Raw genomic sequence first — 16,124 nt, 5'->3', positions numbered from 1 at the left:
CACCATAGGGATGTTTGAGGTTTAATGAAAATCCCATCCAGTGTAAAATAGAGCAAGACTCTTAAGTGGCGCAGTTGTCTAGTAGCACAGTCTTTTCCATCACAATCAATCCCAAAAGAAACCAAGATAAGGTTAGTGGCTAAAAGGACAGATAGTTGCAGTAGATGGGTGAAATCTGTCGTATTGGCCTGCGTTAATGTGTATATACCACCAAGGCTTTGGATGAGCGCAGAAGGACGGTCAGTGGACGGCATGTGGGACTGAAATTGTTAACCCACGGATAGAAGCAAGATCAAAGTTAAGTGAAAACAGCATGGAAGAAGCAGAATAGAGACTCAAGAGATGACGACAGGGAGCGCCCAGCATGCTACTCGCAACCCACCATCGAAGCTTTGCGGAAATGCAGACAGCACTGTTTAAGGCAAACTATCTAGTACATAAATGGCTCGGAGAATGGAAACTGTACCTTTTTTCCTATTTACAATGTAATTTGATAGTCTCCCTTAAATTGAAGAGGTGTGATTCCTGGGATGGTGCCCTTGTTCATGCAGAAAGGCCATTAAAGCTTTTCATGAGAGCATGTGTGGTGTATTCACACTCGTACCGCTGGGAGTGCTCATGCTGAGTAATATGGCAGCTTTTTACAAGAGCCTCTGAAGCCGAGAGGGAGATGGTGTCTTTGGGAAGTGGAGCCAGAGATCAGGCCTAAGCAGTCAAATGGAATATAGTGCCAAGGTTCTCTGATGGCTGTGATTTCTTTCAGTATACCAAGAGTTTATACAAATATGTTGTATGTATCTGTTTTAATAATATAAGTTGCATTTTAAAAGCCAGGCAGTTGTCTACAGAGAGGTGTTTAGACATGCATTGGGGGGTCGCTTACAGGCTGTTAGGACTGTCCACAGCTATACCTGTTTTTTGTTTTGTGTGTGTGTGTGTGTTTTTAAGAAAATGAAACTGAGAAAAGAAACTTTAAAAAAATAAGAAGCTTTCTTTAATGAGTTATTTACTCAAAAATTGTAATCACTTTTCAAATATGTGTATTCAGACATTTCATAATAATCTAGGAGATGTGTTGCTCCTGGGCTATTTTTGAAGAACTGGCATATGCAAACAGTTGAGTTGCTCACAGCCACCAGAGGTGTTTTCTGGCAGGGCAGAATTTGAGGTGATGAAACAGCCCAAAAATCTGCCTCATTTCTCCTTTTTACTCTCAAGACCCGTGCTGACCTTTGCGTTGCAGGTTATGCTCATTCGTGACCCCTTCACTTTAACAGACCTATATACGGGGATGGTTGGCTCTAAATATGTATAGGTTAAGACCGTTCTAGATTCTGTAGTTATTGTGCCGCTCCAAGCCAAGAAGGTCGCCACATGGTAAACTGGAAAATGAAGCATTTCAAGGGTAACCAGAACTAGATGACCATTGTAATGTAGAATTTCCTACCTCATGTTGAGAATCACAAGTGGATTCTAGTTGATTGAGAAAGTGATATCCATTTTTAGTGCATGGTGGATGTTGATGGAGGTCTCCCTTATAAGTAGAAGTTTTGGAGTTGTGCCGGTCTGACTGCCTGGGTAGCCCTCTCCACGGATCTGCTTAAAGTTGCCTTACCCACATTCATGATGTTTTACTGTGTGTGGCTGAATACACATCTCTCTGATCATCTGTAAGCTCCCCATTTGTGGTGGAACTGAGGGATATCTGCAATCGAGATAAATTCTTCTCAAGAAGTCTGCACCGTCTCTCCCCTATGACCATTTGGAGCTACCTCTACTGAGGAAAAGTGAGCGGCAAAATGATTTCAGAGGGTGGCACACCTTGCATTTCGCCCCTCAGAGTCTGTTGCTTTTATTTGCCTTAGCTTTGTAAGATGTTCTGCATCCAGTTCTGTCCAGGAAACTGGAATTTTGTTGCAGTTGTCCCCCTCCACTTTTTGCCCTCCTTAGAACTACTAGATGCTGGTTTTTGGCTCTGACAGTGCACTGAGGCCTGCTAATCAGACCTCAGTAACATTGCTTTTTCCGCTAAAACAAGTAAAGTGTAATTGTAACCCAATTGGCCTGGATTTTAGCACCCCTGTAAGTCCCTAGTAAATGGCACCCCTTGTACCTAAGGCGGGCATGGTTACTAAGGAGGGTCTTTAAGGGCTGCAACGAGTCTTATGCCACCCTAAGGGACCCGCACACAAATGACATGCAGACTGCCATTTCAAGCTGCGTGACATGGTGCAAACCATGTTTCAAAACATGACATGGCACACTCCTGTGTGCCATGCCAAAGACACTGCATGGGCATGTAAGTCACCCCTACTGCAGGTTTGGAGCCCTAAGGCATGGTGCATTGTAGCACCTGTGAGGACATATCTGCATGAGCAGATACGCCCTGTGATGTCTAGTCCCATTGCTAGATATTACAAGTGAGCAGGGAAGCCATATTATGGAATGTACTGGGCACTGGTCAAAATGAGTTATCCAGCTACATAATGGCTTCACTGAAACCTATGGTGTTTGGCATCAAACACCAAGTCTTAATAAACCCATACTGATGTCTGTGTTGGATTTATTATGACATCCACCCAAAGGGCCCAATGTGCCCCCTGAAATCCTACTAGTCTTCTAGTGTCTTGGCTGACTGTTATAGACCAGCCTGCCACAAAAGACAAGTTTCTGACCCCCCTGGAGGTGAGATCCCGCACTGTCAGAGGTCAGAAACAATGCCTGCTCCGGAGTAAGTGTCACCTGGATGGCTAGTAAATCTGCATACCAATGCCAGGGACTTCAAAGTCCCAGTCACCTTTGATATGCAGTCCCGGCTTCCCCCAGACCTGGAAGATGCCACTGCCTGCCCTGAGGCCTATATCGCACCAGGACAGGCAGGAAATTAGATAGTGAGGAGGTGTTCTACACTATCAGGCTAGACACACCCCTTGTAAATTCGAAGGGAAGAATTCCAACATCTTGTGTGTGGTGAAATAGGGAACTCTGGGACAGGATTATGCCTGCTTCTTGCAGGAGGTCAGCATTTAGGGGGTGTAATGACCCCAGAGGTACGTATCTTATTGACTACTACCTTATGCTCCCCTTAGTGACCCTAAATGTAGTATTTACATTAAGGGGCCCTCTCACCCAATGAAAACCAATCAAGTGAAGACTTCCTCTACTGGTAACCGAGGAAGAAAGAAGGACCAAGAGAGCGAGAACTGAAGACCTGCACCATAGATTGGTGCCAAACCCTGTCAGGCTGCTTCCACCGCGACAGTCGCTGGGACCAACTTTGCAAAGAGCTGGACAACCTCCCCAAATTCTTGGAGGACTGCCCAGCACCTTAACTGGGAAAGATATCCTTTGGAACAGAGAAGCTGCTTCCCTGCATCCTCAGGCACAGCTCGCAAAGTCCGGTACTCAGTCCTGTCAGCCATCGTGCCCACCGAGGGAACAACGAGCCAAGAGATGATTCCTTGGCGCTCAGGAGGCCCGCTCCGCCATTTCACTGAAGTCCTGAGACGCGGATTTCTCCCGGAGCCTCTATACACCTATACCCGGGGTATCAGACCCCTTGTAGCAACAAAGGCTTATTGGTGGTCCAGTCGGGACTCCAGCAGCACAAAGACAGACCTACTGTCTAGGGATATCAAGATCCACAAGGTCAGCATCAAGAGTGGCCCGGCTGTCCTGTTTTCCCCTCACCATCAGGTTACCACTATGAAAAGTGAGCTTCTGACCAACACAGCCCGACTCCGAAAAGCACCTCTGCATCCAAGCCCCACAGCCTGAGTCCAAGTGAACCGACAATGCCAGGGGGTTCCAGAGATATTCTAGAGCTGAACCCCCCTTTGGGTTTGGCTGGGCAGGTCCCCCAGTACCCGCCTTCAGCCTCTTTCTTCAGGAAAGCAAGAACCACAAGAGCCTCCCGCAGCGTGACCCCCGCCGGACAAAGCACCACTGCACACAAGCCCCCCAGCCTGAGTACCAGTGAACCATTGGTTCACCTGAGTGCCAGAGACCCTCGAGACTGGAGCCCCTCTGGTGGGTTCAACCAGACTGCCCCCCCAGTCCCTGCTTGCAGCCCTTTCTTAATAGTGTCATTACCCATTGACTTAAACACGGTACCCGACTCCGAAACGCACCTCTGCACCCGGATTCCCTAGAGCCGACAGAGGTGACCTGTTGGTGTTGCCTTGGACCTTGACCCCTGCTCACCTTAAGTCCAGGACAGTCCTGTAAGTCATTGACAAGTGACTGTATGCTGCATATGTTTTTCTCCATAGGATTACATTACCACATTATTCTTCGAATACAGTGCATTTTCTATATCTTGTAAAATCACTAACTCAAAAAGTCCTTACCTAAGATCGAAGTTCTTGGTTTTAAAAAATATATGAAAATAAGTCCCATATTATACTTTTTTAGCACTTCATTTGCGTCATTTTTTTATGCAAAAGCAGCGCAAACTTACAAAATACAACTGTATTTTGTAAGTGTGTGCCAATTTTGTGTCAAAACAAGGAACCCCCAGAGTGCATGGAATAATGCCACCAATACTGGCATTAGTATTGGGGTATAATTCCAACATGTTTGATACCAAGCATGCCTAGGTTCTGAGTTACCATTCTGTAGCTGGACCACAGGTGACCTGTGGCCAGTACACAGGTAAAATGGCTTCCCCGCCTTTATGAAGTCCAATGGATTGGAACTAGAGCTCGTAGGGGCACCTCTGCTCATGCAAGGATGTGTATGGCATGCTTCTTTATGTTCGAGACATCCATAACACTATTCATGAGTGCCCTTTGGGGACTTAAGGTCAATCACACCAGGGCCCGTATTTATACTTTTTTTGATCCCGCATTTGCGTCGTTTTTTGACGCAAAAACGGCGCAAACTTGCAAAATACCATTGTATTTTGTAGGTTTGCACTGTTTTGCGCCAAAAAGCGGCGCTAAGAAAAGTATAAATAAAGGCCCAAGTCTTTGGTGTTCCCCTTTCAAAAAGTCTTGCCAAAACGAGCAATATACCTGGGTACCAGGCCCTTACCATGGGCACCTACTACCTTCTAATATCTACAATTATACCATGACCAGGCTGGTGTCCTGGAGGGCATTTTAGTGAGCTCTACCAGGACCTCCCTCCCCTTATCTACGGCTGGTTGAATCGCTCTTCAAAAATGGTGATGGTCCCTCTCCTGACATTCAGTGAACTAGACACCTCAGACCACTGGTCCGCCACTGCTTAGAATATTAACAGATTAGGTCCCCAGCTTTCAGTAATGACTCAGTTTGGGGTCTCCAGATTCCAATAATTATTCAGTGGGGGTACCCGGGTTCCAGTAATGATAAAGTGGGAGTCCACAGAAGTCAAAAGGTTGGGAACCACTGCCTTTTCTGGGGAAAGGTCAGGCGTAGACTTGCACACTCTAAACTAAGGATTCCAACATCTGGTGGTAGCACGAGGGTGCCACTCTTCTCCATATACTACCTTGCAGCACAGCTCAAGTGGGTAGCGTATTGGCTGGCTGGGCATCACCAGCAAGAGACAGGTCTCTCACATACGCAACTGACATGTGGAACTATTACCCGAACCTCAAACCGCAATTGCTACTTTTAAGTAATGCACACAACTTTGCACAACAGAGCTCCCCTGCAATACACACATGAAATCTTGCTCTATGACACTACCACATAGGGGGATCTCTTTAGGAGAAGGCATTCTTAGATTTAGGCAACTAGCTGCATGGAAGGAGGTTGATATTAATATAATCAGAGAATCTTTCTCTGAAAGGTCTCTCCTAAGCCTTGAGGACGTCTGAGACCACGTTAGCCTGCAGAGAGGTCATTTCCTGTTAATTGCGCCATCATGCTAGTGTCATGCACTACAACACTAGGGATCTAGAACTGGACACCAATCAACTTATATGTACCTTACCAACAATTGGTCATGGCTGGTGTCTGATTGCATGGATGTATAAATCCTGCAGGCCAGTGTCTTGCTACAGGTATAACTAATTGGTGGAAGATGGTAGGGCAAGTATTAAGAGACTCTGAATAGCAGCGAGTCCTGGAAAACCTTTGCAAGGTCTGTAGAAATACTCAATTTAAAAATATCAAAATGTATATACTCCACAAAGCATAGTTAACCCCACCCATACCCCCATTAGAATATACCTAATATTCCCTGAGCTAGTGGATGGCTGTCTGAGATGTTGTGCTTCCCCGGCAGACCTGTTCTGGATGTGCCCACCTTGAGGCCATTCTGGAGGGTTGCGTTATCTAATATTGCGCAGGACTCAGATAACTGACATTTCCACTGCAGCTCAATGTCTTTTGGGTCTTTCTCCCTAACCCAAACACATGAAAGCAACTACTAGATTCATCGAGCTAGCCGTATCCCGAGCCAAATGGGCGTTCGCTATGAAAGTCCTCCTCTACCCCATAATTACACAATGTAGGGTGAGGTCATTTGATGGACCCAAGCAGAGAGGGTGGCCCTGCGCAGGGAGGAGAAGAGGGGACTACGCAGGCAGCCCCAGGCAGCCTATTGGAATGCAATATTACATGATTTTGCTGAACATTCTAAAGGAGACGAGAGACCACCCTAAATCCACGGACCCACACACACTTCTGTATTCAACGATATGCAAGCTGACACACAAGCCATTTCAACAAGACCACAAGGATGGTCATTTCATGCGCCTCTCCCCACCCCACATACTGACGCCCTAACCTTGTATCTATTATAGATCAGGCTAGGCCATGCAGGGCCTGATAGAACAATTATCCAATGGGGCTCTTCTCCATCTGACTCTTAGGCAAGAGGCAACATCCCTGGGGAGTCAGCGGGAGGGGGAGTGATTTAACCCAGTTAGAGAATTCCTTGAGCACCCAATGATCATAAAAGTGACAGTAAATTATGTTATCTATGATGTTTGACGAACCATAATGTATGTAACAATTAAACTGTGACATGCAAGTTCCTTGCTGCTTTACTGAAAAACAATAAAAGTTGTTTCAAAAGAAAAAGCAGCTGTCTGAAGTAACAGTTTGAACATGTCCATTAAAGCTTGTCTTGCTCAGGAGGATTGCCTACAAGAGACAGAGATGTTGTGTGCTTTTCTATTAAGTAGTTTAAATCTGTACAGCAGTAGTACTGGCTGGTTTTGCATTTAGATATTTCTCTGCAGGACTTGGTCTTTTGTGCACACCAAGAAGCTGTGTCAGATGACAATCACACTCACTCACTTTGTCAAGTGACTGACCTGCAACTTAGACAATTATAACTTAGACCACCGCGATCTGATGAACTGGCACACAAGAAGGAACACACTCATTTGTTTCTCTATATTTTTATTAATACAGTGTCCTACATTTTTAATCCCCACTTCTTTTTTTGTTGCTTTGAATACCTATACCCGCCCATGGTTGAGATGAACCTCAAAGACAGATGGGTTTGTTAGCCTAATCCATTCTCAGCCTGTGCGCATCTACATCGTGGAAACATGATGATTTTTTCTTACGGTTGAGGGGTGCCCCAGCCACCTGTGTCTTATGACTTGCAGCTGGTAAAACCTCTAAGTCAACTGTGTAATCTCCACAATGAATGAAAAACTCTTATTCTACACCTTGGCAGAGCCCTTACTTGCCCTGGACACTCGCAAGCAGGGTATTGAATGTGGCAGCCCACTCTACTGGCACAGCAATGGGTGCAGGTTTCACAGCTCTGAACTTTCATAGTTTTTGATTAGGAATATACTGAAATATTTGGCAAAGAATGAGTTAAAAAAACATTGAAGACCATATCTATTTCTCAATACTGTCAGTGGAACTATTCAGCAATTCCTTTCCCCGAACAACTTGGATGATGTACTTATAAGCAATGTTTGTTTTTTAGTGTTGGGCACCATCTCCATATCTCTTCTCAAATTATTTGTCTTTTGTCTTGTTTTTGTGATTGCACTACTGACCATAGATGGGAAGTCGGTTTAAAAAGTCACATAACCTACAATTGTTAGAAGATTCTACAGTTTTGTTCTCTCATGACCGATGCACTGCGTTACTTAAAAGTTTAAGACCCTTACCTAAGGTGCTCTTAAGATGACATCTGGTGGCCATCTTGGAGCGGAGTACTTGGTGATAGATGTTATGAATGCCTTTTCAGCAATATTGATATGTCCAAATCAAAGATTAAAATATATTTAATACATTTAAGTCACTTATGCGATTGCTGATATAGTCATTGTTCACTTGGGTTTTTGTCAAGTGATTTTTGTATGTGGCTGAGTGAATACTCAAAGACGAGATGTCCTCTGCTGGAAGATGCACCCACAAGGAAATTGCTTAGGTGGTCTTTTGTTTTTATGCATTATAGGGAAATTGTTTAGGTGGTCTTTTGTTTTGCTGCATCAACAAGGAAATTGTTTAGGTGGTCTTTTATTTTGCTGCATCAGCAAGGAAATTGCTTAGGTGGTCTTTTGTTTCACTGCAGATCTGAACCAGAATTTTAGATGTCTATGGTGGCAGGTTTGAGGCTTGCAGTTTTTTCAGATCAACAAAACAAGAGTCTTGGTTATTTCACAGTCATAGGTCTGTAGTAAAGGCGACAGTAAAGATGTACAATGAGAATTAGAGGACTGCTTTTCCTTGAGTCCAATGTATCATCCTACTCAACGGCCTGTATCCTTTATCTGTCCTTCTCTGTCAAATCATCAGGGCAGTGGAAGAAAACTGATCCCCTCATCCTTCAGCCTGCTCTCCAGCCAAGGGAGCACTTTGAATAGGTTAGTGTGGAAATCTCTAGCATAAGGCTTGGTCATTGATGCCCTGTTCATATTAATGCATAGATTTGCCACACCCCAGCTGATGACTCCAACCTGAAAGAAAAAAACATTATTCAGTTTTGTTAGTCTAAAAAGCAAGCATGTTGCAGTGACCCTGTAGCAAATCGTCCAGTGACACACAAGTTAGAGCAAGCAGTGAAAGGAAGAAATACAACAGATAGATTAGAGATATCATTTAAAGTGCAAACAAGGCCCTGGATGATGTCAGAGCACAGTAAAGAGAAGAAAAGGTTACATGCATTTGGGTTGACTCCAGTATATCAGGGCCACTTGGGGATCTGTACTACTCCATGAAGATTCATAACAATGGAATGGATTTTAACCTTTTAAATCATTGTATTTATTAAATGCACTAAAATGGAACAAGCAGCATAACCCTGCCAGTCGTCCCAAACTTCTCCACAAGGAAAGTAGACAGGAGAGGGGTCCTTATAAGTGTGTCATATGATATTAAGACATAGAAGCAGGGGTGGTGCAGGACCCTCAAAATAAGCATGCTGGAGTTCAAAAGACGAGTGAGCAATAAAAATGCATTTACATTTTTTTTATCCTGTCACATTTGGTGTGGGTTCAAAGACATAGGTCAAAAGTCAGGCTATATCTTCTGACAATCTGCTACTTATTCTTATAACATGGAGCCATGTGTTCACTTTTCTTCGGCTGCAAAATTAGAGAATTGTACAAAGGAAGCTAGGTGACCTGGAGGGTGAAAGGAAAGGCTGAAGGATGTCAGTTTTTACTGTCGCACAACACCATTCAAAAATACCTGTAAAGGTACTGTAAAATATATCAGCAGTTAGGAAAACACAAATGTAGCACATGTTTTTGTAAATCTGAAGTGTGGTAGAAACAAAGATTTTAATAGGATTAAAACGAATCAAGACACTTTACTTTGTGATGCACAAATGATGAAGCATGCCAACAGGTGTTCGTGGGTGGGAGCCCCTCATTAACCTTAAGAGGTGTCCTGGCACGTTTACAGAACTAGCCATTTGTTGTCATTCCAAACATTTAAAGAAGGCTGCCTTATCGTTTTTTTTTTTATTGCTTTGGGCACAGGGAGATAGCAAGGTTTCCCATAAAAGTTTCCTCATTCCCCCCTTTGGTGGATTGTAAATATTTGCTGAAACTCAATTGCCACACATTATCATTTGCACAGTACAACCGTGCGCCAGTGCACAATTTCTGAATATTTCAATGGACAATGTGCTGTATGTAAATGGCGGTGCACTAACACACTGTACTTTAATAATATATTTGCAACAGTGTGCTCCAAAATGCACCATCAGCAACATACAACAGCCTACCGCTCTCCTGCTGAATGGGTGTGGCTCATTTACTGCGCTTGTTCTTTGTGTGACGCTTGGATGTTTCACAAATCCAATGATGTAACATTGACGGCAGCGTCCGCACTCAAAAAAATGTCCCAGGACCTCTGCATGAACAGCATTACACCCAAAGGGAGAAACACTGAGGAACAGTTTGGAATTTATTGTTGCCAGGCTCACCTTGAGGTCCACTTGGAATCTCAAGACTGAAATGAGCTGAGCTTTCATTTGGCTTCTGCCTGATGCCCACACTCTAAGCTCATGCGCCAAGAGTTGAAGACAAACATTAATCCTTGATGTCTAGCACAAGAAAGAATAAGACACACATCTAATGCCAGAACTCCACAATATGAAAAGGCCTGTGATCAATCTTCTCTTCCCTTCTTGACCAAATTGTGAGATCTTAGGCAAATATTTTAATATTTTATTTACCTGCGCATCTTTTTTCTTCATTATTGCATATGAGAGCATCTTGGAATATGTGGAAAATAGGCCATATATAAGGTACACATGACAAGCGACTTACCTCTTAGTTCACTAATGGGTTTGTTGTCATGGCAGGAAGCATGAATGTTTCTAAGTTCATATTTAAAAACTATTAGGTTTATTAAATGCTTTTCAGTGCAGACAAATATTCCTATTTAATAAAGTGGAGCGCTTCCATATGTTAATTTTTGGAATTGTGAAGAAACTTTCTCATATTTTTGCATGATGTTTGTTGCTTAATTTACAACCACACATTATCACAACTTGACATGTGCACGGGCTCTTACAGCCATGCTATCAATAAATCAATCAATCAATCACATTTATAAAGCGCGCTACTCACCCATAAGGGTCTCAAGGCGCTGGGGGGGAAGGGGTCAGTGCTCGAAGAGCCAGGTCTTGAGCTGCCTTCTGAAGGGGAGGTGTTCGGGTATGGCGCAAAGGTGACTGGGCAGGGAGTTCCAGGTCTTTGCTGCCAGAAAAGAGAAGGATTTTCCTCCGGCGGTGGTTTTGCGGATGCGGGGAACGGCTGCCAAGGCCTGACCGGTGGAGCGCAGAGTGCGCGGAGGAGTGTAGAAGGAGACGCGGGAGTTGATGAGTTTGGGTCCGAGGTTGTAGAGGGCTTTGTGTGCGTGGGTGAGGAGTCTGAAGGTGACCCTCTTGTTGACCGGGAGCCAATGGAGTTTTCTCAGGTGTCCGGAGATGTGGTGGTGGCGAGGTATGTCCAGGATGAGTCGTGCTGCGGCGTTCTGGATCCGTTGAAGTTTCCTCTGCAGCTTGGTGGTGATGCCAGCGTACAGAGTGTTCCCGTAGTCCAGGCGGCTGGTGACGAGGGCGTGGGTGACGGTCTTCCTGGTGTCGATGGGGATCCAGCGGAAGATCTTGCGGAGCATGCGGAGGGTGTTGAAGCACGCTGAGGTCACCGAGTTGACCTGTCTGGTCATCGAGAGGGAGGAGTCCAGGATGAAGCCGAGGTTGCGTGCGTGGTTGGTCGGTTGGGGAGTGCTGCCTAGGGCGGGGGGCCACCAGGAGTCGTCCCATGCGGAGGGGGTAGGGCCGAGGATGAGGACCTCCGTTTTATCTGTGTTCAGTTTCAGTCGGCTGTCTGTCATCCAGGTCGCTACTTCCTTCATGCCGTCGTGCAGTCTGGTCCTTGCTGATGTGGGGTTGTTGGTGAGGGATAAGATGAGCTGGGTGTCGTCGGCGTAGGATATGATGTCGAGTCCGTGTTTGCGTGCGATGTTTGCCAGGGGGGTCATGTAGACGTTGAATAGGGTGGGGCTGATGGAGGATCCTTGGGGTACGCCGCAGATGATCTCCGTGGCTGCGGATCTGAAGGGGGGGAGGCGGGCTCTCTGGGTTCTTCCGGAGAGGAAGGAGATGACCCATTCCAGGGCCTTGCCTCTGATGCCGGCGCTGCAGAGGCGGTCTATCAGGGTGCGGTGGCAGACCGTGTCGAAGGCTGCAGAGAGATCCAGGAGAATGAGGGCCACGGTTTCACCCTTGTCGGTCAGGGCTCGGATGTCGTCCGTGGCTGCGATGAGGGCGGTTTCGGTGCTGTGGTTGGCCCTGAATCCGAACTGAGTGGAGTCGAGGGAGTCGGAGGTTTCCAGGGCGGCGGTGAGTTGAGCGTTGACGATTTTCTCAATCACTTTGGCGGGGAACGGTAGGAGGGAGATAGGCCGGAAGTTTTTGAGTTCGGTGGGGTCTGCTGTAGGTTTCTTTAAGAGGGCGTTGAGTTCTGCGTGTTTCCAGCTTTCAGGGAAGGTAGCGGTGGTGAGGGAGGCGTTGATGACGTCTCGGAGGTGGGGTGCGATGATGTTGTCGGCCTTGTTGTAAATGTGGTGAGGACAGGGGTCGGAGGGTGATCCCGAGTGGATCGAGTTCATGACGCGGGTGGTTTCCTCGGTGGTGGTAGGGTTCCATGCGAGGATGGTGGAGATGTCGTTTGCGGCTTCCGGGGGCGGGTTCATGTTGGTGGTCGTGAAGCTGTTGTAGATGTCGGCGATCTTACGGTGGAAGAAGGTCGCGAGGGAGTCGCAGGGGTCCTGTGAGGGAGGGATGGGGTTGGTTTCTGCGTCCGGGTTGGAGAGCTCTTTGACGATGCCAAATAGTTCCTTGCTGTTGTGGGCGTTGTTGTCAAGTCTGTTCTGGTAGGCTGTTTTTCGTGCGGTGCGGAGGCGTTGGTGGTGTTGGCGGGTGGTGTCCTTGAGAGCTGTCAGGTTTTCCTCTGTCGGGTTGAGGCGCCATGTCTTCGCGCGGAGGCGGCATTCTTTCTTGGAGTTTTTGAGTTCGGTGGTGAACCAGGAGTTTTTCTTGTGGTTGTTGGTGTTGGTTTGGGTCTTCAGAGGGGCCAGGAGGTTGGTGCAGTCGGAGATCCAGTTGGTGAGGTTGTTGGCGGCCTCGTTGGGGTTGCTGGTGCTGGTGGGTTGGTTCAGGGAGAGCGTTGCTGCGAGTTGTTCTGTGGTGATTCGGTTCCAGTGTCTTTTTGGTGGTTGCCGGGTGTGGTGATGCACGGTGGTTTTCTTGAAGCTGAAGTGGACGCAGCTGTGGTCCGACCATGTGAGTTCGGTGGTGTGGCTGAAGGTGATGTGTTTGCTTGAGGAGAAGATGGGGTCGAGCGTGTGTCCGGCGTAGTGGGTGGGGGTGTTGACCAGTTGTTTCAGTCCCAGGTTGGCGAGGTTGTCTAGAACGGCGGTGGTGTTGGTGTCGGTGTGGTTCTCCAGGTGAAAGTTGAGGTCTCCTAGGAGGATGTAGTCGGTGGATGAGAGTGCGTGGGAGTTGACGAAGTCTGCGATGTCTTCGCTGAACTTGGTGCGGGGTCCTGGTGGTCTGTACATGAGGTTGCCTCTTAGGGTTGTCTTGGGGTCGATGTGGATCGCGAAGTGGAGGTGTTCGGTGTCGGGAAGTGAGTTGTCGGTGTGGGTCGAGATGCTGATGGAGCTTTTGTGTGCGATGGCGATGCCTCCTCCGGTGCGGTTGAAGCGGTCTCTCCGGATGATTTTGTAGCCGTCGGGGATGGCTATGGCGATGTCGGGTGCCGAGGAGGGGTTCATCCAGGTCTCGGTGAGGAAGGCGATGTCTGGGTTCGTTGAGTTGATGAGGTTCCACAGTTCGATGGCGTGCCTGTGGACGGAGCGGGTGTTGACCAGGATGCATTCGAGGTTGCTTCCGGGGGCGTCGTTCTTGGTGGTGGCGGTGTGGGTCCGTAGGCAGGTGAAGCGGCAGTTGCTGCAGGTGAAGGGTCCGTGGGTTCGTTTCGGGGTGGCGCGGTAGCAGCCCGGCACGCGGCCGGGGTTGAGGTTGGCGAGGGTGGCGGAGTCATAGGTCAAGTGGGGGGCGCGGGGGCCAGGGGTTCGGGCGCGGTCCAGGCGCGGACGGGCGCAGACGGGCTTGCCTTAGGCGCGACTTCGGCGCGCCTAAGGCGTGCCCGCTGCGCACGTCCGCTGCGCGGCCTCGCAGCGGCCGCCATTTAAGGGGTAGGTGGGGAGGCGGGGTCAGCTGGGAGGCGGGAGGTGCGCGGCCAGGGGAGCTGGAAGCGGCAAAAAAGAGCGGCAAAAAAGAGCGGCAAAAAAGAGCGGCAAAAAACGGCGGGAAAAGCGCGGTAGGAGTGGCGGGAAAAAGCGGCAAGACGGCGAAAAGGGAACAAGAGCCTACTAAAATCTACTAAAAAGGAGGGGCTGAGAGGGGAGGACGGCGCACGGCACTCGGGGGCACACGCACGGGATACAAGGAGAGAAAAGGGAATTTCAGTCACTCGGGGGCACACGCACGGGATACAAGGAGAAAAAAGGGATTTTTTGTCAGCACAAGCACAAGCACTCGGGGTACACGGGCAAGAAGGGGGGAGCACACTCACAGGAGAGGAAGGCAGTCAGGGACTGGAGGCGCTGCGTGAGCAGGGGAGCGACCTACCCGAGGGTCAGTGGTCGCTACCTCTGCCTCGCAGCGGCCGCCATTTAAGGGGTAGGTGGGGAGGCGGGGTCAGCTGGGAGGCGGGAGGTGGGCGGGCAGGGGAGCTGGAAGCGGCAAAAAAGAGCGGCAAAAAAGAGCAGCAAAAAACGGCGGGAAAAGCGCGGTAGGAGCGGCGGGAAAAAGCGGCAAGACGGCGAAAAGGGAACAAGAGCCTACTAAAATCTACTAAAAAGGAGGGGCTGAGAGGGGAGGACGGCGCACGGCACTCGGGGGCACACGCACGGGATACAAGGAGAGAAAAGGGAATTTCAGTCACTCGGGGGCTATTCCCTTGCCTCTGACTACCTGGTTAATTTGTTGACCCTCACACCTCTAACACTTCACTGTCAAAATCTTGACAGCTATGTGTCACCTTTGTTCCAAATGGCACAAATGTGGCATTTTTTCTGTGCTTTACAGAGGCCAGAGATTACATGTGTGTGTTTTCTGATCACCTTTATGACCCAGTAAGAGGCACTAGGAGAAACTCACACTGCTTTCAAATGAAATTTCATAGTGTTCAGTCTTACCCCTTCATAAACCCCATCCACATTGTGAAATCACCCAGGCATTTGAAGGCAACTTAGCTTACATGATGTACTGTACACAATTCATGAGCTGAATGAAAAAATACTTTTCTGAATTGTCGTGGGTTCATTTTAGTTAGTCGCTTAGGCACAGTGATAGCTTAGCCGAAGCTTTCGACCTTCGACCTGTGCCCTTTTACCCAGTAATTATGCTCTAAATTTCTATATTCAATTTTCTTCATTTTATTATTGCTTCTTTCATTGTCATTGTTTTAATTTCATTGTCAGTGGCTATTCTGCGAAAGTGTCATTATCAGTGGCATGGATGACATACTTTGCATCATGTTCTTTCCTCGGAATTACAAGAATGGAATGTGAGGCACACTGAATAATATTTTGTATTGCTAGTCTCAAGACTGCCTAAACAGTCCAGCGCTTAGGTACATACCCCCGTCAGGCTTCTGTGCCTGAACATAAATATGTCCCCTATAAAAACATCTTGTAGAACAAAGGGCATTAGAGGTGGTTCCAGCCAGATTTTCCATCCATGCTGCATGCCGATTTTCGGTAGACCTCAGCCTTTGTGTTTCCACGGATCCTGATCTGGAGGCTGGTGGCCTGACCTTGTACCAAGGTAACGGGAGTGGGGTATGCTCTCTCATCGACACTGCATGGACAGATTTGGCTTACATCACCATGTTCTTGCTCAAGGTCTAGAGATTAGGCTTTTAGGTAGGAATTGTGTACACATCTTCTGGCAATATTTTAGTGTTGTTCATATTTACATTTTTGATTTTCACAATCCTGATTTTGTTATTCCTCATTATCCTAATCATGTCAGCTCATGCATTTTATCATAGATTGCAGTCTTTTCAATAAATGTATTGCAAACGGTCCTGCATTTCTTCTCTTGCCTATGTGTGTCTAGGAGACTTGTATGTGGAGAATCACCTTTACTGGTTGGGTATTGGTGAGGTGCTGCTAGTGAGCCGGGAGGGT

The 16,124-nt window shown here is 47.4% G+C and overlaps 1 protein-coding gene across 1 annotated transcript in view; it reads right to left on the bottom strand.

Annotated features, from left to right (window-relative positions):
- Window positions 1-7,323: 7,323 nt before the first annotated feature.
- The window catches only part of LOC138299145 (complement factor B-like), a 179,550-nt gene continuing 170,749 nt past the window's right edge, over window positions 7,324-16,124 (bottom strand). The window contains exon 18 of the mRNA XM_069237205.1: window positions 7,324-8,863. Coding sequence (XP_069093306.1) covers window positions 8,699-8,863 — 165 coding nt within the window. The 3' untranslated portion in view covers window positions 7,324-8,698. The remainder of the gene's footprint in view (window positions 8,864-16,124) is intronic.

This window comes from Pleurodeles waltl, chromosome 6, assembly GCF_031143425.1.
Source record: "Pleurodeles waltl isolate 20211129_DDA chromosome 6, aPleWal1.hap1.20221129, whole genome shotgun sequence".
In the NCBI taxonomy this organism is placed as follows: Eukaryota; Metazoa; Chordata; class Amphibia; order Caudata; family Salamandridae; genus Pleurodeles; species Pleurodeles waltl.
Note: the sequence above shows the minus strand (reverse complement) of the source record. Positions and strands in the feature narration are given on the sequence as shown.